The following is a 24470-nucleotide window of genomic DNA, read 5'->3' as shown; positions in this document are numbered from 1 at the left end:
AAAAAAAACATTTTAACTTGTCGATTAAGATACGTTTGCCTCCAGCAAACAACTACCAGTTTCGTACCTATATCTTCTTCGTCATCTCTCTGTAATGCTTGATTACCTTGGCCAAAGAGTTAGAAGACTCTACGATGTTGTATTCAGAATGATGATGGGATCCAGATGGATTCTCTGGTGCTTGAACAGATTAAGGAGTGGTTGAAGGGGTGGGCATTGCTTATGGTTCTCTTGCGACATAATGATGGACAAATAAGCTACTCCATTCTTTAGGAAATTATATTTGATTTTACTTGAGAAGTTCATTTGCATTCTGAATATATATTTTTATGTTATCTTTCATATGTTTGAACTATCTTTGCACTAAAATCAGATTGCTCTTTATGCATTTTATTTATACTTTGTAAATTATATAATCTTTCTAAGAATTCTATTTCCATTTGTTCCATTTTGTCTTCATATTCATCTAACTTCTTAATTGTAGCATTATGCTCTTTTGAAGATCTAAGCCTCTTTTGGAGTTGTTGAATGCATCTTTTTTTTTTGTTGCTTAATCAACTTCAGTTGATTTTTCTCCAACTACTGGTTAGCTACATCAAGAGATAGCTTCTCATCACTTAGCTCTTTACACTCTATTCATATAAACCAGAGCTTGCTCACATACAATATATAAAGCTTTTAAATGCTTCATATTTTTTATTTCATCTATAAGCCATTTACCCTTATCAGATGAAGATATTTGAGAAATTGTTGTTATTGTTGATGTTTGAGTTCCAATTGTAGTTTTTGTTTTCCCTTCAGACTGTTCAGTAGCAATGTTGGGGCATTGCTATCTATAAGATCCGTCTTCTAGATTTTGAAGTATTAGAGTATTCAGCAGAATCCGTAATTGCTCCATGTAGCCATCATATGCATCCTATAAAAGTTGCATATAGTGGGCTTCATATGCATCCATTTTGACGGGCAGACAACTCATAAACTTCTGAATCTTCTCCTAATTCCATTGTAGCTATCCGGCTCTTTAGAATATGTAATTGATCTTTGTCTTCTTGAGTAACAGCCTCTATCTGATGCATAGAAAATAAATGTTACTGATAAACATTATTTGCATGGAGTCCTATAGTACTATATTTATTTTGCACATCCAGAAGCTCCCCTTGTATTTTATCTTTGGCAGATTACACCTAGTGTAAATCTTGTTGCATGGCTTCCAAAGACTGGCTCATGATATGATTCTGATTTTCTAAAGCTGCCAATTGGTTCCGGATGGCTAGAAGTTCTACCAATTCGGCATGTGTTTTTTGGAGCTATATTTGTAGGACTTAGTTCTACTCCTTCAGATTTGTCATCATGGAGCTCCCCACCAATAGCGAGGCACACTGGGCAATGTATGAACTAGCTAATTGCACTAGGTCCAAGCTTACTTCCTTAGGAAAGACTGTTGATGGTGAAAACATCGCAGAGGTTTTCAAATACATTGGGGGGGTTTCAAGTAGCTTGTCGGAACCCTTCTCTAGTTATTCAGTGATGTGTCTGAGGGTCAATGTCCGAGGCTGTGTGTTTCAACTACCTTCTCTACTTCCGCTTTCTTCAGTGCTTATGTTGCCTCATTCTCATTAACATGTCTAGCCACAATCTTTTTCTTCTTCACAAATTAGAGGTTAGGGGTTAATCTGGAAGCAACAGTCTATGGGGGAATAGTCCCTTGGCTCAAGCCATTGGCCACACCAGCAGACTGAGATAAGGTAGAATCTTATTTTTTTGAGATTGTGGATTCAAATAATTCATTTCTACAATCAGTTGATTGCATAACAGGGTATCCCATGACACCTATTTTCCCATGTCTATAGCTAAGAACCCTTGGCTCTCTTATAGTCTTATGTGTGAACATAAGCATCTCTGTGATGAATCAAAAATGGAGGCAATTGATGGGGTTAGAATGATTGGCTATCTTGTGCTCCTTGCTAGACCCTTTGAGACAAACAATGCCTCCATCTCTTCCTTAGTTATTGGAATAATGTATGCAGCACCCTCCAATGATAGCATAAAGACTTTGGATATATACAGTGGATCACAATGGCATGCATACCATCCTTGGCACGAAATTGCACCATTCTTTTGCATTTTGTCAAGCTAGTTTATTGCATCAAGATTATTCATAGCCTCTGTCCACCACAGAAGGGATGCAAACTGCAGCAAGCCCACCTTTTCCAGCCAAGCCTTGGTGGTGTTGGTATTGACATCTAACAGCTTCGACAATTTGACACCATCAATTGTTGTAAGCTTGAATGTTCCAGATCCAATCCTTTTGGATATCCCATATGAGCAAAGCTTCAGCTTTTCAAGGTGCGAGCTCATCCTTGAATTAAATGATAAGATCGAGTCACCAATATCAAAGATCCGTGGATACTTAGAATTTTGGTTGAACCAATGCTTTCTTCAATGCTAGATGACATCGGACATCCAGATACTCTGCAATCGCTTCTCATCCAAAGAAAGTAATTGTTGAAGTCTATTTGCTTTGAACTCTTCCGAGGATAATCTCGCAGTAGCTGCCACTTGTAAGCTTGGCACCATAAGTTCCATGGGGACTACTACCTCCAGCCCATACACCATGGAAAATGGCACATGCCTTATAAGTAGTCCGAAACACCTAGAAAGCAGATTGTGGCTTCTAATCCCAATTTGTACGGTTCTCATTCACTACTTTCTTTATAATTATTTGCAAGATCTTGTTAGAAGATTATGTCTACCCATTGGCTTATGGATAGTACATTGTACACTTCTTATGAATTATCATTTGTTGTTGGGTCAACTTTTGTACTATTGTATTAAGAAAATGGCTGCCTTGTTCACTGTGACCAATTCTATCGGACATCCAAACGTGGTCATGATCAGCTCATACAAAAATTTGGCCATTGAATTGGCTTTATTATCTCTCAAAGCTCTGACGTGTACCCACTTGTTGGCACAATAATCCATGGCCACTAAAAAATAATTATTGTTGTCGGGCCAATGACCAAGAGTTTCAAATGGCCCAACAAAATCCAGACCCCATTTTTGAAAGGGTTCCAAAGATAATACAAGAGTGTGAGGCATCTAATTTGCCACATTTGACTGTTTGACAAACATCATACTCATCATGAGTAAACTTCCATGCATATTTTAATACTATAGGCCACCATAATCCTTCTTGAAAGATCTTTCGACTTGTAACCTCTCTTAAAAAATGGCCGCCACTTATACCTTGATGGGTCTCCATTAATACTACTTGCTACTCATTTGACTGCACACAATGATGAATAATATGATCAATGCCCATTTTGTACAATTATCCAGTAATCACCAAAAATGTTTCTTTGTGGAGGGCTAACCTCTTATGGTAATCTTGGTTTATTCCTTCTGAAAAACTACCTTCTGTCAAAAAAACAAGTATTTTATCATACCAATCTAGGGGAACATATATTTGAAATAGATTCTTATCCCGTTAACTGATCTGGTGGCTCCCTAGTCTCAATTCTAGACAAGAAATCTGCCACTGCATACTGATTACCTAGTGTATGCCAAACAATGAAATCAAATTCCTGTAATATCAACATCCATCTTACTAATTTTCCTTCTAAATTAGGCTTATTCACCAAGAACAACAAGACTTGGTGATCTACATGAAATGTGAATTTGTTGCTCAAAAGATAATGCCCAAGATTCTTAACAGAATAAATCATCCTAAGAGCTTCCCTTTCTGTAGAAGAATAAATTTCTTTCTACTCTGGATAGCATTTGGCTGGCATAATACACTAGGTTGAACAATCCACATCAGATTCTTGGCATAAGCACACTCCCACTGCCATGTCAAATGCATCAATGAACACATGGAATAGTTTGGACCAATCTGATGGTTGAACAATTGGAGCAACAAATTGATTGTAAATATCTAAAATATTTGCTGACACTATACTATCCAATCATACGGAACCTCTTTCTTTGTAAGGAGTATATGGGATATGTCACATTTGCTAAGTATCTGAAAAACCGATTATGCAACTTGATCTGTCCCACAAATTTCCCTAATTCTTTAATATTGCGAGGTGCCCTCAAAGTTTTAACTACTTCCACTTTTTTAGAATCCACTACAATTCCGGTTGTTTGCAGACACTACATGTCCCAGAAGGATTCCACAACAAAGGCGCATTTAGCCATATTCAAGCTTAAGTGAGCAAAACAACATTTTTCTAGACACAATGCTAGACACACAAGATGCTGGACCACTATTTTGTTGAAAACACTAAAATTATCCAAAGAATACTTGCATAAAAGTGACCAAATATTCATAAAAGATTTCTTTCTTGGACCATTCTTTGAACTGAACCTGGAGCATTTTGTAGGCCAAAAGTCATCACATTGGAAACAAAAGCTCCCCATTTTGTCACAAAGGCCATCTCCTCTTGATCCTTTGAGGTCATCAGAACCTGATTATATCTGCTGAAGCCATCTAGGAAAGAATATATTTCATGACTTGCTATAGTATCCAGCATTGAATCTATGAACAGAGTGGGAAAGAATATATTTCATGACTTGCTATAGTATCCAGCATTGAATCTATGAACAGAGTGGAAAAGAATAAATTTCATGACTTGCTTAGTATCCGACATTGAATCTATGAACTGAGTGGGAAAGAATTCGTTTAAGTTGCTGCATTCAATTTTTTGTAATTCACACATACATGCACCTTTCCATTCTTCTTCATAACTATTATTATTGGTGACAGTTGAGTCACCTTATTCACTGGATAAATAAATCCCACCTGTAAGAGTTTATCAATCTCTTCCTTGACTTATTTTGCTTAATTAGGGTTTTTATTCGATATCTCCGTTGCTTTAACTGGAACATCATCTTCCATAAGATTGACATGATGTTGATAAAATTGAGGATCCACACCCTTCATATCTTTGTAACTCGTGGAAAACACATCCACATAGGAGTTTCTTTTTAAATTTTGAATCTAGTTAACTCCTGACCCATACCATCTTTGGATCATTCTCATCTCCCAAATTATGTCTTTCAAATCATCTTCCTTAATTTGGCGAGTGTGCTTCATTTCCCTCTCGTGTGCTAAAGCCTTGATTTCTTCCAGTATGCCTGTCTCATGCAAGAGGTTAGCTTGGAGTACCAGTGATGTATGCAGATTGCCATTTGGGGTATACTAAGGCACAATTTGGTCCACAACCACCTTAAACAATGAGACCAAATCTAAATTCTCAGTGAGAATCTCTTCCTCCTCATCAATATCTCCCCTTTCTAAAAAAATCAGGCCTCCTTCAGCTCATATCGGGTGGATTGACTCTGCTATAGCATAGCTCTAGAAACTTGTACTTAGACCTTCTTCTTTCGGTTCCAAATTGTAATATGATCCGTTGGCTAGTTATACTTAATTTTTGTTGCCACAGCCAAGGTCTACCCAACAACATTGGGTAAGATCCTGAGATCCCCTTTATCTTTAACACAATAAATGCTACTGGAAAATCACATCCTGCTATCTGTGTATCTATACTTTGGATTAGACCAAGAGGTTTCACTCTTTATTGGCTAGCCATTTTGATTTGAAATGGGGCCGGCTCCAGCTCCTCATCCTTAATTCCCAATTCCCTATGGGTAGTATCGAAAATAATGTTCACTCCCGACCTACCATCAAGGACCACTCCCTTGATGGGGTCTTGCCATGTGTTAATCTAGTTCTAAGATTAACAAGAGCTACCATCATTATCTTACATCAAGGAGTCACGGTAGATACACCAAAGGGTCATACATTCAAGATATAAAGCAAAAGTGTCCAAAGCTACAACTTGGATGGGCGCCTGTAATGGTGTGACGGAGTATTTATGGCGATTCTCGCTTCAAGAGCGTGTGGCAGCAAGATAGGATGAAGTCCTAAGTGATGTACTTCATGGATATATTATGAGAGTAGTCATTGTATATAACATTAGACCTCTTATGAGCCTAAAGTGCCCGGTCGGCCACAATTTAAGTGAGTGTAAACACTTATAGCCATGTATATCTCTCATCATACAAGACACTCTCCCATTGTGCAATAGAGTCTTACTCTTGCTAATCCTCTTGCTAATCTCTCTCCCTAATGCATATGCTAGTGTGAGTGTGTGTAAGTGAAGTGAGGTGAGAGGAGGGACGAGGACTCGTAGTGCAACGCAACGGTGTGACAACGCTCGCGGGAGGCGTGGTGGAATTGCTTCTCAAGGAGTTGTAGAGCTTGAAGACCTCAAGGGGTACGAGCTCGGCCATTGGAAAGATCCTCACGATAGTTGCGGTTCACCAGGTAATCTCTTTTTGGATATGTTTCAAGGAGGGTTAGGGTATCTAAATTGTAACTTCTAGAACTGTTGCATCCCAATCCACGACTGGGTGCACCTTAAACGATGTACTCGCCTCTTCCTCTTCTATGTTTGTTTCCTTATCAGGTTGTGCTTTAGTGACCTTGGTTTGTAGCCACAAGATTTTGGATCAATTGTGTTCAATAAGTCACCAAGCACAGTAACTAATCGAAGGTCATATTGAGCTTCATGTCTTTGAGATCTTCATGACCAATACAACTCGTGTGGAAGACAGTCCACCAATACAATCTATGGTGGACTGTCTTCCACTAGTAATAACGGCTCAATCTAGACCATATTATTTATCGGGGACTTCATCAAAGGAGACACCTTTACCCGATTTTGTTGTAGCTCCAGTTGATGGCACTACCAAACCGAGCATTCCGACTTCCTGTGCCCTAGAGCCTTATAGTAATAAATTAAAAAAGTGCCTCCAATATTCTCCCTAGTCTACCTCACCTGTACCGGTGATATGGTGGTGGGCCGGTACTAACTGGATTAATAGTAGTCACTTGTTGTACTAAAATTATTATAGTTGTGCCATCTCGGCTGCTCACTGTGGACAATGAACCTTGACTATTATACCAACAAGCCTCGGTAACATGAGTCGTGGTCTCGCATATTGCACAATATGGGTTAACTTACAACCTTCCTTGGTATGACCTTGATTGAAGCACTTGGTACACCAAATATCTAGTTGGACTCTAGATCCAATTCCTCATGCACTTCCTTTTGTGAACTTTGCCAATACTGCCAAGAGTTGATCCTTGACTTTCTTATCCAACTTCTGGCTTTTCTTCTTTCAGTTCCAGTGCTTTAAATCTGAATCCAAATCTGCATATGAGTCTTTGTCCAAAGTGTCCTCCACTTCCTGGTCTAAATCCGAGGAATCCATATCCTACTTGTATTTTCCCATCTTAGGAGTCTTTTCTATTAAATTGCATTTAGAATGCCTGTTGGAAACCTCCACTAATGCATCAAAACCACCCACTATGAGGTCAACTAATATGATAGTTGGTTTTAACTTTCTATGTAATCTGCATACAAACCACTCCCCCATTAAGCTTCAATTGGCTGATCCATGGAGAGTGCATAACTTAGCTGCATAATCTTCGACTAGTAAACTCTTCTGCTCCAGACAATATATCTTATCTAGCACTTACGAGGATGACTTGTCCTTCTAGCAGAAATAATGAAGGAAGACATCTTGCAGGTCCTTGAAAGTGAAAAAATGATGCGGGTCATATTGAGCGTGCCAATCGGTTGCCTGGCCATCAAAAGGTGCCACTCCCAATTCTCTATAGGTTGGGAGTGAAGATTATTTCAGATGCTACCTATAGGGAATTGGGAACTAAGGATCGGAAGTTGGAACTAGAGATTCTAGGTTTGATCCCTATCAAGATCGCCAAAAGCGATGGTAGGTTGGGAGTGAACATTATTTCGGATGCTACCTATAGGGAATTGGGAATTAAGGATTGGAAGTTGGAACTAGAGATTCTAGGTTTGATCCCTAGCAAGATCGCCAAAAGTGTTGGTGGCAGATGACCAATTCACACATACGATTTAAAATGATAATACATTATAATCAAGTGTTAACAAATATCAATACATACCAGACATTTACAAGATATTTGATTGGTTGAAATAAAGGTTTTTATGGAGCAGCTGTATCCAAAAACAATAAAATAATTCTACATAGTTTCTGCATGATGACTTAGGTTGGAGACGAGATTCTCTTTTGAAGTTTGCAGGATGGCTGCATCTGACGAAGACACCGCAAGTGCACCCAAAAAGGTGAGGTTATGAAGGTTGCCCGATCTTGTGTTGATTACAGCATTTCACCTCTGCTTGATTTTGATTTTGGGCGATTTGCGGATTGTAGCCACCTTTGATTCCCAAGTCTGAATTGGAGGAGTGGGGCACCAAGACAACTTTTGGAGTGCTTGCAGGCATGCTCTACGGAGGGTGTAAAGAGGCCATGGTCTTCTCTGTGAGTACAAAAAAAATAAAATAAATAAATCATCAATTAATTGTTTCTAATTTGCACAGAAATCACCTACATTTTCTCTCAGGTGTTTTTTTCCCATGAGCTTATTGAAAATGCAGATTGCATTTTTAGGGTTAGATGTGGAAATGGCATCCGATGAAGAAAAAGAAAAATTGCAACATTTTAATTTTTTATGGATAATTTTTACTGATAAAAATAGAGCTAGACATTCTTATACGCTTTAAAAAATACAAGGGAGTGGAGTCCTGGATAATTTACATTTTTTTGAGATAATTTATCCAGATGGATCTTACATGCACTTCTTTCTTTCACTTTTTCTTTTGGTAATTTGGGATGGACAGGAGAAAGAGGAAACACTTCTGGCTCACCAATCTGCTGAGATCAATCACAGGCAACGACGCAATCTTTTAAGAGCAATAATGGAGGAAAAGGTTCTGCGGGTAGCACGAGGGACGGCCATGGGAGGTGCTAAACTCGGATTATTTACTGCTTTATTTTGTGCCACTGAACAATATCTGGCATTTCGACGAAGATCACGCGACGCTTTAAATGTGGTTGCGGCCGGAGGCTTGACAGCCGCTACTGTTGGTTTCCTGTGTAATCACCAAACCCTTCTTTTTAGCCCTTTGTTGAATATGATCGGTATGTTAGCATGTCCGTGTGTAATTGCATGTGGATGTTAGGGTTTTAAGTATTGAGCTAAGACACCCATACCACCTCTGGATGTTCATGGAGCTCATTTTGTATTTAACTAGACCTGTTGGTGCTACATCAAAAAGGTCCTGCCCTGTTAAGGATGGAGCCGACTTACAATGCCGCACAGATTGCACACTTCTAACTTGCATGGAAAGTTTTTTAACCAAACATGTGTGATGAACTCAACTCAGCATATTCTTAGTTTTGTGCTTTTAAACAGTTTAAAGAATGAGGCTTCCACATAGTGCACCCTGACATTGGCATGTGAGCAGATGTCTCGCTGATTTTTAGTCAAGTCTAGATGACCAATTTTAGCCACAAAGAGCTCGACGATTCAGTGGTGTCCTTGCTCTTAAGTGTTTTGGCTATTAGGAACTAAAGGTATCCATAGCTGTGAGTGTGCAGTAGAGAGAGAAAGCTTAGAGAGAGAAACAAAGCTCGAATGAGAGGGAGCATATAATTCATTGATTAGAATGGTCTTAAGTACACCAAGTACATGCTTTTTTTATAGGTTGCAAACCTTATCTTTTGACTCACACAAATCACACTAGGTGTGACACATCGCATGGCCATTGACATCAATGCATGCACACGTACACGAGACTCCGCATACAAGTGGCTGAGAAGAGTGCTAACAGTAGGTAAAGGGTTACGTAGCTCATGCCTGACTTATTCTGGACTGAGGATTACAATCGACGTACGACAATTATCATCCTAAAGGGTACTAATAATGTACAATGTTGCATTGATGATGATGAGCCATCTTGTCACCATGCACTACAGTGTAGAGTGCATGTGATAGCAAAATGGTTTTGTTGAGAGAGAGAATAGGTCTTTGATGAAAATGGCTAGATGCATGGTTAAAGGCAACGGCTTTCCTCACAAATTCTTGATGGAGGCAATAATGTGTGCTACACGTGTTGAATAGATGCCCTACCAAAGCATTAAAAACCATAATGCCATATGAGGCCTGGCATGAAAGGAAACCTAAAGTTGAACACTTAAGAGTTTTTGGATGTATAGCTTATGCACATGTACCTCAGCAATTGGGAGGTAAGCTTGATGACAAAGCAGCTAAGTGCATATTTGTGGGTTGTAATAGTGGCAGTAAAGGCGACCATCTCTTTAATCCTTTCACACAAAGGATTTTGGACAGTAGAGATGTTGTGTTTGCTGAAAATTCAGACCAGGCATTGGTTGAATTTTTTAGACAGCCACCTTCAAGCCTACTTAACATGTTTGAAGGATTATTCCCGTTGGGAATTCATGGCACAATAGATCAGCTATCAACTTTGCCTAAGGGAGAGCATTTGGGTGCTCAAAATCAGCCCATAAATGAGCTCATTACACCTCAAAATGTCAAGGAAGCAATGGAGCAAGAGTGGACTGCAACGGAAGAGGCTAGAGTTATGCCTTGTTGGCTGCTCCGTACTTTACAGGAGAGCAAACTTTCAGCTCCCCTTGGTAGCAGGCCACGGGCTGGTTCTCGTAATGCAAGAGAACATGCATATGTTGCTTGCATGAGTACACTTTGTGATGCAGATGAGCCAGATTCATTTGAAGAGGCTCATGAGAATGAGCATTGGGTAAAAGCCATGTAGATGAACCAGATTCATTTGAAGAGGCTAGAGTTGTGCCTCGTTGGCTGCTTCGTACTTTACAGGAGAGCAAACTTTCAGCTCCCCTTGGTAGCAGGATATGGGTTGGTTCTCGTAATGCAAGAGAACATGGAGATGTTGCTTGCATGAGTACACTTTGTGATGCAGATGAGCCAGAGTCATTTGAAGAGGCTCATGAGAATGAGCATTGGGTAAAAGCCATGCAAAATGAGATGGATTCTATCCATAAGAACAGCACATGGGATCTGATAGACTTGCCTGCTGGCCCATTGGCACAAAGTGGGTATACAAGTCGAAAAGAAAGTTTGATGGTACCATTGACAAGTACAAGGCCAGGCCCGTAGCCAAAGGATATGCCCAGAAAAAGGGCATCGATTATGATGAGACTTTGGCACCTACTTCTTCTCGTATGGCCAAAGTTAGATGTGTTATTGCATTGGCTGTCCATCATGGATGGAAAGTGCATCAATTGGACATAGAATTAGCTTTTCTCAATGGGGATTTGCAGGAAGAAGTTTATGTAAATCTGTCACGATTGTGACTAACTCTCTTAATTACTCTTTAATCCCTTATTAACTAAAAGGACACCTGTGAAGGGTCACACCCTTACACATGGGTCACTATCAAAGGACGTGTCTATTCATTAAAAGACACACCCCTAAGTCCAAAGGACATAACCGTTGACTCAAGAGTCACACCCCTTCCCAGGAATGTGTCTCTTTACTTGTACCCTTTCGGCCTCTATTTAAGAAAGGTCCCTGTCTCAATGCAAACAACTCAATCTTTCTATCAGCATTTGTCTTATGTTTATTAATTAAGTCTTAATCATGTTAATAAAGCTATAAAAGCTTTACAGTGGTATCAGAGCAAACTTTTTTTCCGCCCTGTGAGATGCCCAAACCCTAACCTTAACCCTAAAATCAGTCCAAACCCTAATCCTAAAATCAGCCCGTCCAAACCCTAAAATTGGGTGTAGCAAGTGTTGAATGGAAGAGCAGGAGAGAATGCCCCATTTAATTTTACCTGATTTTGCCAATTTTGCTTGATTAAGCATTTTTTTCCAATTTTTTCAAATTAAAAAAAAACACAACGATGAAAAGCAGAGACTCACACTAGGGTTGCATCCATGTGCTGGCACGCTGCCCCGTATTCCCCTAAAGGTTTTGAGCGCATCCTTTCGGGATGAATCGCTATCCAAGCCAAGGGTGCCACCTTTCTTGTTCACAAGACAACGGTTCACGTTTTTTTTAAAAAACATGACGTTTCACACAAAAAAAAAAGCCTTATAATTTAAGGCTTATACTTAAGCCTTTCATACACGTGGCCTCAACGAGCCACGTGAGCAGCCGGCAGTCAGCACCTAACGGCAACCCGACTAGCGAGAGGCAACCGCCAACCTGACTTGCGCAAAGAAACCCGGTAGTGAGACCAGCGCTATCAAAAAAAAAAAAAGAGAGAACCCAACAGTTAGCCGACTAGCGCATTAAAAAAAAAAAAAAAGATCGCTTACGCCATTTGGACCAAACTGGTTCCTTGGCCTCTTATATCTCCCAGTTCACCAACTTGATACTAGAGATTGATTCTTTGTCCCCAGCGGACGAACTTCATGCCTTCGTTGAAGGGCTTAACCCCACACTGCGTGCCGATGTCAGAAATATAACCCTGTCGATCTTGCCGATGCCATACGATATGCCGAGCGTGTTGTAGACATTAATTCTCGAACTTTGGCCTCTTCCGGTCGCGCTAATGACTTTCAAAAAGCCAATGGATCTCGTATGAGCCGAGATAGTTGTAGAGAGTCATCTGGCTCTTCTACCTCCCGGCCTAATTCCCAATGGAATAATTCTCAACACCCTCGCCGATCAGAAGGATCGTCCTCTTTTCGGTTCCGACGTTCTCACTCCTTTCAACCACGCAGTTCGGATCGTGGATGGGACCAAGACGTGACCAATCTCGCAATCCTCGTCCTTCTACTGTTCCTTCTGGACGGGATCAACAAACGACAGGATTGTGCACAACTTATAATGGACCTCATCGTTGGTTTGAGTGCCCCAAAAAGACCAACCCATTGACAGAATTCTAATGCTGAACCCCCCACTTCTGAGGAGAAACCCCTAGTTGTTGACAAAGGAAAGCGTGCACTTAATCACCATGCTATTGCACATGCTTTAGTAATTACCGCTACTGCTGTAGCACAAATTGCCTCTTCACCGTTGCCTCAGCGGTCTACTCAGGTTTTTGTTCTTTAAGGTTCTATTTCCAGTCACCCTATTCAGGTGCTCATTGACAGTGGGTGTTCTCATAATTTTGTGGGAACCACCTTGACTCAGAGATTGAAGATTCGGACTTCTCCAAGTACTGTTGTTTATGAAGTAGAGCTTGCCGATGGTTCCACATCCTCGTGTAACACCATTGCCAAACACCTCTCCTTTCGAATTCAGCACTATCGTGACAAATTGGATTTCCAAGTCATGAATTTGGCACATTATGATATGATCCTTGGTTAAGAATGGTTGTATCAATATGATCCCCTGATCAGTTTCTGAAACCATTCTATACAATTTGCTCAAAATGGTATGCTTGTGGCTCTCGAAGGAATTAGAGACCAATCTTCTACACCAACCCTTTCAGCTCGTTAAGTGAAACGGTGGGTCCACAAGAGTGGTTGTTCCTCAGCACTTTTAATGGTCTATTCAGCCAACGACCCTCCCGAGGACATAGATACAAAGGTGATGTATCTCAAGCAACCTTTCTTTGCTCCATACTTGGACCTTTTTCCTCAGGAGCTTCCTACGATTCTCCCACCTCGTCGACTAGTCGACCATGCTATTGATATTCTTCCTGGTAGTGCTCCACCTACTCGTACTCCATATCGAGTTTCTTTTACGGAATCTCAGGAGATACAGCGACAACTTACTGAACTTTTGGAGAAAGGACATATTCGACCAAGTAAAAGCCCTTTTGGAGCTCCAGTGCTTTTGGTGAAAAAGAAGGATAAGCCTATGCGTCTTTGCATCGACTATCGTGCTCTTAATAAGTTAACTATCAAGAATAAGTATCCTCTTCCACGCATTGATGAATTGTTTGATCAATTGCTCCATGCAAAGGTCTTCTCCAAAATTGATCTTAAGTCTGGATATCATCAAATTCGCATTCGCGAAGGTGATGAATATAAGACAGCTTTTCGCACAAAATATGGTCATTATGAGTACCTGGTCATGCCATTCGGGTTAACCAATGCCCCTGCAACATTTATGAGTACGATGAATGATCTTTTTCGTCCTTTTTTGGACAAGTTCGTCATTATTTATCTTGACGACATCCTGGTGTTCAGTCGTAATATGGAAGACCACAAGGCACATCTTAAGATCGTTTTCCAGGTGCTTCGAGACAATGCTCTTTATATTAATCCAGGCAAAAGTGAATTCTTCAAGACATCCTTGGAATACCTTGGACATGTTGTTTCAGCAGACGGTATTTCTGTGGATCCAAAGAAAATACAGGTTATTGTCAATTGGCCAACTCCCACAAACATCCATGATGTTTGTTCTTTTTCTGGGACTTGCCAACTTCTATCACACAAAGGTTCATCGATTTTCCGAAATAGCTGCTCCTCTCACTGAACTTTTAAAGCCCGCTCCTGCATTCCAATGGACTAAAGCCGCAACACAAGCTTTTGCAAATTTAAAGACAGCTTTGACAACAACTCCTGTCATGGCTATTCCAGACCCTACTCTCCCCTTTGATGTTTACACGGATGCTTCTGATATTGCCACTGGTGCCGTCTTAATGCAACAAGGATGTGCTATTGCGTTTGACAGTCATAGGCACTCTGCAATTCAAGGAAGATACCCGGTATATGACAAGGAATTTTTAGCTATTGTTCATGCCTATCGTGCATGGAAACATTATCTCCTTGGTGCGGATTCAGTGGTGAAAACAGATCATCATTCTTTGAAATATATCTTCAAGCAGCCAGTTATGAATGCTAGGCAAGCATGCTGGGTCGAATTCTTAGCCAGTTTTCATATGACAATTGAGTATGTTCGTGGTCTTACCAATGTGGTTGCGGATGTCCTCAGTCGTATGCTGTCAGCTTCGGTCTTGGCTATTTCTACAGTTGAAATGGATATACCTCAAAGTTTCAAGGACCGTTATTCAAAAGATCGTGATTTTGGAAATGCATTTCGAATTCTCAATTCTCAGAATGCAGCTCCTTCCAACTTAAAGATTTATGGAGCATATACAATAGTGGATAGTTTATTATATTATCAGGACCGTATTTGTGTACCTCATGATACTCATGTTCGAAGAGTATTGGTGAAAGAACATCACATGGTCACTTATGCTGCACACCCAGGCATCAATAAGACTTATCGTCTTTTGACAGCTACATACTATTGGCCTCAAATGAAGCAAGATGTTATTAAGTTTGTTACAGCGTGTCTCTCATGCCAACGTATGAAAGCTAGCAGACAAGTTCCAGCTGGTCTTCTTCAACCACTTCCAGTTCCCAATGAATGTTGGGAAAGTATTAGTTTGGATTTTATCACTTCATTGCCACGTTCTTCTAAAGGCAATACATAGATTCTTGTGGTGGTTGATAGATTTTCTAAAATGGCACATTTCATCCCGTGCAAGAAAGCAGCCCAGGCTTTAGATCAGTACTGTTTATACAGTATATCTTCAAACTTCATGGATTGTAAAATCTATAGTTTCGGATCGAGATCCAAAGTTTATAAGACATTTTTGGACTTCGATATTCAAGTCTCTTGGTACAAATTTACTCTTTAGCTTTGCTTATCATCCTCAGACAGATGGACAAACGGAACGAGTTAATCAGATTCGGGAAGAAATGCTACGGCATTATGTTCAGTCTCGATTAGCTTCATGGGAAGAATATTTACCTTTGGTGGAATTTGCTTATAATAGTTCTTATCATTCAGCTATTGGAATGACACACCTTTTCAAGCAGCTTATGGCCATACTCCCCTTATTCCTACCAACTTTATTCTTCAACATAAAGTGGCTTTAGCAGACCACCTCATTCAGGAAATGCAAGATATTCTATTACAGATTAAGGATCAACGTCCAAGAGCAATATCAACGCACAGCTAATAAGCGTTGTCGTCACATTGAATTTCAAGAAGGAGACTTGGTATTATTATATATTGCCCCTCATCGATACAAGACATTGAAATCCATTTTCCCAAAGCTTCGCCCAAGATATTATGGACCCTTTCTTATTATTAAGAAGAACTCATCTCTCAGTTATAAGTTGGAGTTACCACCATCTTGGGGTAGAATTCATCCAACTTTCCACATTTCTTGGCTCAAGAAGTTTGTGGACGGTGATTTTCCAGTTTTAGATCATTTGGATTATGTTCCAGAAATCGAAGATGAACACATACTCTTAATTCGAGAGATAATTCTTGATGTCAGACAGAAAGAAACACGACATAAACTCACTATGGAATTTTTGGTTAAATGGAGAGATCTTGATGATTCCGACTCTACTTGGCAAAGTGATGAAGACTTACAGGAATATCCAGAACTTCTTCGGGAATTCTTTCAAAGACAGTCATCTCTTCTTAGCTGGAGTCTTATTTTAAGTGGGAGGGAATGTCACGATTGTGACTAACTCTCTTAATTACTCCTTAATCCCTTATTAACCGAAAGGACACCTGTGAAGTAAAAAGTGCCCCAGTAACCTACTGATGATCACTAGCACTCCTCTGGGTGCATACACAGCATAAAACCCAACATTTGAGACCATAAAGTGCTTTTAGAAGTTTGCATACTTTGTTTTCATGACCGTGCATCACAAAACCAAAGGGCTGATTTTGTAAAGCTTTTATAGCTTTATTAACATGATTAAGACTTAATTAATAAACATAAGACAAATGCTGATAGAAAGATTGAGTTGTTTGCATTGAGACAGGGACCTTTCTTAAATAGAGGCCGAAAGGGTACAAGTGAAGAGACACATCCCTGGGAAGGGGTGTGGCTCTTGAGTCAACGGTTATGTCCTTTGGACTTAGGGGTGTGTCTTTTAATGAATAGACACGTCCTTTGATAGTGACCCATGTGTAAGGATGTGTTAGTGGAGGTTTTTTCCCCCAGTTTAGTTCAGTTTCACTTATATGCAGTTTATAAGTGTTTTGGTCCACCCGGCACATTTATGGCCGGACATGTGAACACTTATCCTTTAGGGTCACTATCATGTGGCTATTGTACTTGATTTTTCTATCATTGAAGCATATTGGAAGTCGTGTTCTCTCATCTTGGATTCCACGCTTGCTTGCTTGAACCTGTGTAAACCCTAACCCTAACCCTTGAGTGCCTTCAATTGGTATCAGAGCATTGAAGCTCTGCATTGCTCTGCCCGTACACTTGTTGCTGCTGCCCGTACAGCATACGTACATCCAGTCAGGCGCAGGCTTCAGCATCTCCAGCCCATACATCCAGCCAGCGCCGTCTTCAGCTGTAAGTGTGCGCTAGCTGCCCGTACATTCAGTACTGTACGCCGCCTACAACTACTGCACGTAGCCTTCAGTCGGGTACAGTACGCCGCCTACAACTACTGCACGTAGCCTTCAGTCGGGTACAGTACGCCGCCTACAACTCCTGCACGTCGCCTTCAGTCGGGTACAGCACGCCACCTACAACCTCTGCGCTCGTGTACCAGCCAGTCTGCACCACCTGCCCGTGCTTGGTCGCCTTCAGTCGGCCTTCAGCCCGTACATCTGTGCGCCGCCTGCATTGCCTTCAGTGACTGTACCTGCCCGTACAGTCAAGCGCAGCCATCCTGACGTGTACCTGCTCACACTTTCTGTATCTGGCGACTGTACCTTCAGTGCAGCATTCAGTGCTGCGTACCTGGCGACTGTACCTGCAGAGATACGTCTGTATGCTTTCGTACCTGGCTTCCATATAGAACCAGTAGACTGTACAAGCATAGTACAGTCAACAGTACCTGCAGAAATAACACAACCTACACAGTCATTCGGTGGTAAGCATTAAAATACAGTTTTTGGGCATTTTTATTTTCTCTGTGAAAAATATACAGGCACAACAGGCAGATTTTCTAGCAAAGAACTATACAGGTTTTTGGCACAGTTTGGGTGCAGCAAATTTGGGCATTTTTGGGGCATTTTGGCATTGTGTACGCCATTTGCTGCTCTACTCAGTCATTGGTGCATTGAGCTGCACATTCAGAGGATTGAGAGTGCAGGCAGATTTGGGTGAACTGTATTCAGTGGAGTACAGTTGTTATCAGGGTTTTTGGCTATTGGGTTTTTTTGGTAAACAGGTACAACATTGTGCGTAAAGCATAATGGCAAATCAACAGCAAAGTGATGTATTCACATATTTGTCTAAGGAAGACAAATTGGATGGCACGAACTACTCCTTGTGGAGTTTTATGCTGAAAAATGTGCTTGTGGCAAAAGGTCTTTGGGATTTTGTTAGTGGTGATGAACCACGTCCAGGTCCATTGGCTCCAGAGACTCCTCCCCAAGGGGGTGCTCGTGGACGAGGACAACAGGTACAGGCTCCAGGACAGCCATTGCCTGCTCAGAGAACAAATGCTCAAAAGACATGGGATGCCAGGGATGCACAAGCTTTGTCACTCATTGCATTGTCAGTACAGAGGTCCATTATACCTCATATTCGTTCAGCTGGCTCTTCACAGAATGCATGGGTGACTTTGGAGCAGATGTATGCTGCTCGTAATGAGGCTAGGATCTCATTTTTGAAAAGAGAGCTTGAAAATCAGAAAATGAATGAAGGAGATGATATGTCTAGCCACTTAAACAAGCTGCAGGATTTGAGAGAGCAACTCATCAATGTGGATGAGATTATTCCTGAGACACAGCTTGTGTCCACCATCTTGCACTCTTTGCCAAGATCTTACTTGGCTTTCCATACCTCTTTGAACCTCAGCATGAGGAATGCTGTTGAACCCCTCAAGTATCAGGAACTTGTTGCTCTCTTACTACAAGAGGAGCAAATGAGGAAGAATATGAATATGAACACAAATGCTGAACAAGCATTTACTACAGGTCAAAAGGGGAAAGGAAAAACTCAGCCAAAGAGTGCAAATCAAAATTCAGGTGATGGTGGTTCTTCACAGGATACCAAGAAAGGTGATGGACAGCCCAAGAAGAAAGGCAAATGTCATTACTGTAAGAAGCCAGGTCACTACATCACGGAATGTAGGAAGAGGATTGCCAAAGAGAAGGCAAAGGAAGCTGGGATGTCAGTTAATGATACTTCTAAAGCTCCTCCAGAGACTGCTTCTTTTGTTGAGGACTGGGATTACTGTTTTTATACATGCAGCTATGATGCCTCTTGGTCTTCACAGGCACTCAGTTTGACAGAGCATGCATGTACTTGGTATTTTGATAGTGGTGCCTCAAAGCATATCACATCTCGCAAGGATTTGTTTAGTCATGTTGGCCCTGCCCCTGTTGGCAAAACTGTTCAGTGTGCCAACAATGCTTCATATCCAGTTTGTGGCATTGGGGAGATTCAGCTTACAGCCATTGATGGCTCCATTCTCCGCCTTACAGATGCCTTATATGTACCAGGGATAAAGAAGAATTTGTTGTCCATCTCTTCTTTAGCACATTGTGGAATGCAGGTCTACTTTGATGATGATAAATGCATGGTCAGAGACAAAGCAAATGCCTTGACCTTGATGCTTACTGGTACATTATGTCATGGACTTTATGAGTTGGATGCATTTCAGCCAGTGGATCAGTCTGCTTATCATGCGTTCACTCTTACTCCAGCTATGGTTGATGCGGAGTTATGGCATGCTCGCATGGGGCATGTAAATTTTGGTAGTCTTATGCTTATGCAGCGACATAATATGTTTACAGATCTACCTCTCATGGAGAAGCCTCCAGATCACATTTGTGAAGGATGTATTTTGGGAAAAATGCACAGGTTTTCCTTCCCACGTGATCAGGCTCTAAGAGCAACTGCAAAGTTGCAACTTATACACAGTGATCTTTGTGGTCCCATGCAGACGAAGTCATTAGGTGGTTGCTTTTATTTTGCAACATTTATTGATGACTTCTCTCGTATATGCTGGGTCTATCCTTTGACACAGAAATCACAGGTATATGATGCATTTTTGGCCTTTGTAGCACTTGCTAAGACAGAGTCAGGATGCAAGGTGAAGACTCTCCGTTCTGACCGAGGGGGGGAATATATGTCACATGTGCTGAATTCCTTTCTTGGGAGTAGAGGTATAAAACATCAGTATACTACTCCTTACACTCCACAGCAGAATGGGGTTGCAGAAAGGAAAAATCGGTCACTCATGGAGATGGCCAGATGTATGCTAAAGGCAAAAAGACTACCACATATCTTTTGGGTGGAAGCAGTAATGTGTGCTTGTCATATTTTGAATCGATGTCCCACAAAGGCATTGGTTTCTATTACTCCTTTTGAGGCTTGGCATGGCCGCAAGCCTTCTGTATCGCATTTTCGTATCTTTGGGTGTCTTGCATATGCACACATACCCAAAGAGTTGAGGAGGAAGCTTGATGATAAAGCCACAAAATGCATTTTTGTTGGGTATAGCCGTGAGAGCAAGGGCTACAGGTTATATTGACCCACTATCCAGGAAGATATTCATCAGTCGGGATGTGATTTTTGATGAAAAATCGGAATTATCCATGGCTGGTTATGAGGCAAATCAGGCTGAAAATGATGTGTTTGAAGGTCTACTACCCATGGAGTTTCATTCCACAGTTGGTGATCCAACTCATGAGGGTACTGGACAGCCAGCAAATGATGTAGGTGGTGCAGAAATTCAGCAACCAAATGAGCCAGAAGCTGAACCAAATATGGGACAGCAGGCACCACAGGTCAGACATATACCTAGATGGTATTTGAGGACATTACAGGACAGCCATTTAGAGGGTCCTCTTGCTGGTCGTACTCGTAGGGAGACAAGGACCAATGAGCATGCACACATCATGGATTTGAATCTGGTTATGGCAGCCAGTTTACAGGATGATGATGAGCCTGATTCATTTGTGGATGCACGAGATAATGTGCATTGGAACAAAGCCATGCAGGATGAGATTGATTCTATTAAAAAGAATCAAACATGGGATTTGGTTGATCTGCCCAAAGGCAAGAAAGCCATTGGTACTAAATGGGTCTATAAGTTGAAAAGACATGCAGATGGATCCATTGACAGGTACAAAGCCCGTCTAGTTGCAAAGGGCTATGCACAGAAGAAGGGCATTGATTATGAGGAGACATTTGCTCCTACATCCCGTATGTCGACACTTAGGTGTGTCATTGCATTGGCTGCACATCGTGGTTGGGTTGTTCACCAGTTGGACATAAAGACTGCATTCCTACATGGGGACCTCGAGGAGGAAGTTTATGTATTTCAGCCCATGGGATTTGCAGAACATGGTCATGAGGGGAAAGTATGCAGGCTGAAAAAGGCCTTGTATGGTTTGAAACAAGCTCCACGAGCTTGGTATGCAAAAATAGATGCTTTTCTACTCACTCAGGGATTTGTGAACAGTCCATCAGAGGCCACTTTGTATGTGAAGAAAGAAGAGACAGATCTGCTGGTCATCAGTCTTTATGTGGATGATCTCTTGCTCATGGGATCAAATGATGACAAAATTGCAGCTTTTAAGGAGATACTGCAACAGACATTTGACATGTCTGACTTGGGCCTTGTACATTACTATTTGGGCATACAGTTTGTGCAGGATAACAGAGGCATTGGGTTGTTGCAATCACGTTATGTTGCTAAACTTCTGGAGAAGTTTAAATTTCAGGATTGCAAGCCTATTAGTACTCCTATGGAGCCTGGGATGAAACTGTCACTACAAGATGACAGTGTTTCCTTTGATGCCACTACATATGCTCAGGCTGTTGGGTGCCTCATTTACTTGTGTAATACAAGGCCAGATATTCAGTATGCAGTCTCTCAGTTGAGCAGATTCATGCACAGCCCACGGTTGTCACATTGGCAAGCTGTGAAGCGTGTATTCCGTTATTTGCAGGGTACCTTGTCTCTTGGGTTGCTTTATCCTGAGGGGGGTGACATGCAGTTACATGCTTACAGTGATTCAAATTGGGCTGGTGACTTTGATACCAGACATTCCACTAGTGGAAATTGTTTCTTCCTTGGCGCTTCATGCATTTCTTGGCTAAGCAAGAAACAGACCACAGTGGCCACTTCGTCTTGTGAGGCAGAGTACAGAGCAGCCTACACTACTACTGTTGAGTGTGTTTGGCTGCGTCGTCTTATGACTGATATGGATATTTCAGTGGAGGAGCCTACACCTATCTATACTGATAGTCAGAGTGCCATTGCTGTGGCCAGGAATCCTGTGTTTCATGCTCGCACGAAACACATTGAGATTCACTATCATTTTGTTCGGGAGAGACTCCAGGCAGGAGATACCAGTCTGATCTACTGTCCTACAGATCAGAATGTGGCAGACATCTTCACCAAGGCATTACCACGTCCGAAATTTGAAGCATTCCGCAATGCTTTGAATTTGTTTCCTTTTGGTGGATGATGTACAGTGATCACATATCACTCCAGGGAGGTTTGTTGGGTTTTATGCTGTGTATGCACCCAGAGGAGTGCTAGTGATCATCAGTAGGTTACTGGGGCACTTTTTACTTCAGTTAGTGGAGGTTTTTTCCCCCAGTTTAGTTCAGTTTCACTTATATGCAGTTTATAAGTGTTTTGGTCCACCCGGCACATTTATGGCCGGACATGTGAACACTTATCCTTTAGGGTCACTATCATGTGGCTATTGTACTTGATTTTTCTATCATTGAAGCATATTGGAAGTCGTGTTCTCTCATCTTGGATTCCACGCTTGCTTGCTTGAACCTGTGTAAACCCTAACCCTAACCCTTGAGTGCCTTCATCAAACAAGCTTCTCTAGCTTGGTATGAGAAGATACATACTTATTTGACCACGTAGGGATTTCACAATAATCCAACAGAGAGCACTCTCTATATTGTTGGGGTAAAGGCACTATGCCCACCCTTATAGTGTGTACAAGCCCATAAGTTAAAGTACATAGTACACTTAGTACTTTTAATGTACTAAGTGCACTATGTGTACTAGTGCAATATACATGTGTGATAGGGGAGTCACACACTCATCTCTTGGTGAGTTGACTTATCCCCACAACTCTCTCTCTCTCTCTCTCTCTCTCCCTTGTTTCTCTGTGTATGTCTCCCACATGAATAACCCTAATTAACTCTCCCATTCAACTGGTATCAGAGCACTGTGTATGGTCTTGAGACAGCATGGTCTGGCGCAGGCAAGTAGCTTGCAGGTGTGTGTCCAAGCAAGCATGGCTGAAGGCCGATAGCCTGTGCGTGTGAGCATTGGTATGCGCAGTGCTGGACCTTGGCGTGAACAAAGCACAGGGCAGATGTGCGTATGCTGGCAGAGCTGATAGCCTGGAGTAGAAGAGCTTTCAAGCGTTGGGCGCTAGACGGTGGGCTGCTAGGCGAAGTCGACGGCTGGAAGAGGGGCAAGTTCGGCGACGTGCGACGGGTAGCCCGGCAACCTACTCACACGCACCAGCACTACACACGACTGGCCTTCCTTTGCTCGCCAGTCCTATTCTGAACAGTACCCATCCGACCGCAGGTACGAGTACCCCTATGAGGAAAACGCCTCTCGCGTCGCTCGTACTCTGAGCAAGCGACGACATCTCTTGCACGGCTGCGTCTGCTTGAAACGTCGCAAGTAATAGCGTCGACGCCGCTGCACCCAGGCCTACGGCGCCTACTAACCCCTTCGACGACCTCATCTTGCTAATCTGGTTCAGCGCCGGCTGCAGAATGTTGAAAAGCACCCAGGCTACGGCTGGCACTAGCGTGAGTAGCAAGCCTAGCCCTCTATTATCATTCCCAGCCTAGCCCTCTATTGTCAGTGTGTACAGCAGCATCAACAGCAAAAATCGACGCCTCCTTTTCTGCAACAGCATCAACAGAAATTCAGCCTGTAAATCTCAGAGAAATTCAAAAATTAAGAGGTATTTGCCTTCAATTTTGGGAATTTCTTATCAATTCAATCAATTGAGCAGGTACAGGTGCCGAATTGCTCAATTTCTAAGCAAAATTGGCAAAATTGGGTGACATTGGTCACAATCAGGATCAATTTGCAGGAAATTATATGTCGAAATTTGGGGCTTTTGATGTAATTGTGCAATTAAGCATTCATACATGCTGTATGATGTGAGAAATCGCACATTCGGGCAAAATTGCAGCAAATTGCAGTGCAAATCAAGGGGCTTTTGTGCCGATTAAGTTGATTTGCATGCAGGCACTCGCAGTTGATGCTTTGGGCAACGTGTTGATGCCTGTCAAGCACTCAATGTGCCTGTAAATCAAGGGGCTTTCATGTATTGGATGTATATGTGACCATGGGGAAGCACTGTGAAGACTCTGGATGCCTTCATGTGCGTCAATGTACCATGTATGATCGGCAATTGATCTTAAATCAAGGGGTTTTTCAAGATCGTATGCTTGTTGAGCTTGGCAAAGCAGCAGGCAAGACTCTTATGCCTTGAATCCTCAGAAATCAGCTTGCAGTCAAAGGGGCTTTTGCCCAATTTCTGTTTGGGACTGTTGTATGCAGTGTTCGGGACTGTAAAAGTCTGATTTTCACTCATTTGGACAGCCAGGAGAGCATTTATTGCTATTGTACCTGCTGGTACAGATTTGGCACAGCTTTGTGCA

General features: G+C 41.7%; 1 protein-coding gene across 3 annotated transcripts in view; it reads left to right on the top strand.

The window, feature by feature from the left end:
* The window catches only part of LOC147616159 (Mitochondrial import inner membrane translocase subunit Tim17/Tim22/Tim23 family protein), a 50894-nt gene that overhangs the window by 10538 nt on the left and 15886 nt on the right, over nt 1–24470 (top strand). For 2 of the 3 annotated variants that reach the window (XM_086778790.1, XM_086778789.1), the window contains exons 2-4: nt 8105–8180; nt 8269–8376; nt 8736–8991. In XM_086778790.1, coding sequence (XP_086634916.1) covers nt 8139–8180; nt 8269–8376; nt 8736–8991 — 406 coding nt within the window. In that variant the 5' untranslated portion in view covers nt 8105–8138. Of the gene's footprint in view, nt 1–5914; nt 6332–8104; nt 8181–8268; nt 8377–8735; nt 8992–24470 lie in introns of those variants that run through there. The other variant, XM_086778791.1, reaches the window with a different exon arrangement.

Source organism: Cibotium barometz, chromosome 39 (assembly GCF_041138505.1).
Source record: "Cibotium barometz isolate CiBa-2024 chromosome 39, ASM4113850v1, whole genome shotgun sequence".
NCBI lineage: Eukaryota > Viridiplantae > Streptophyta > Polypodiopsida > Cyatheales > Cibotiaceae > Cibotium > Cibotium barometz.
This window is presented reverse-complemented; position numbering and strand designations above follow the sequence as displayed.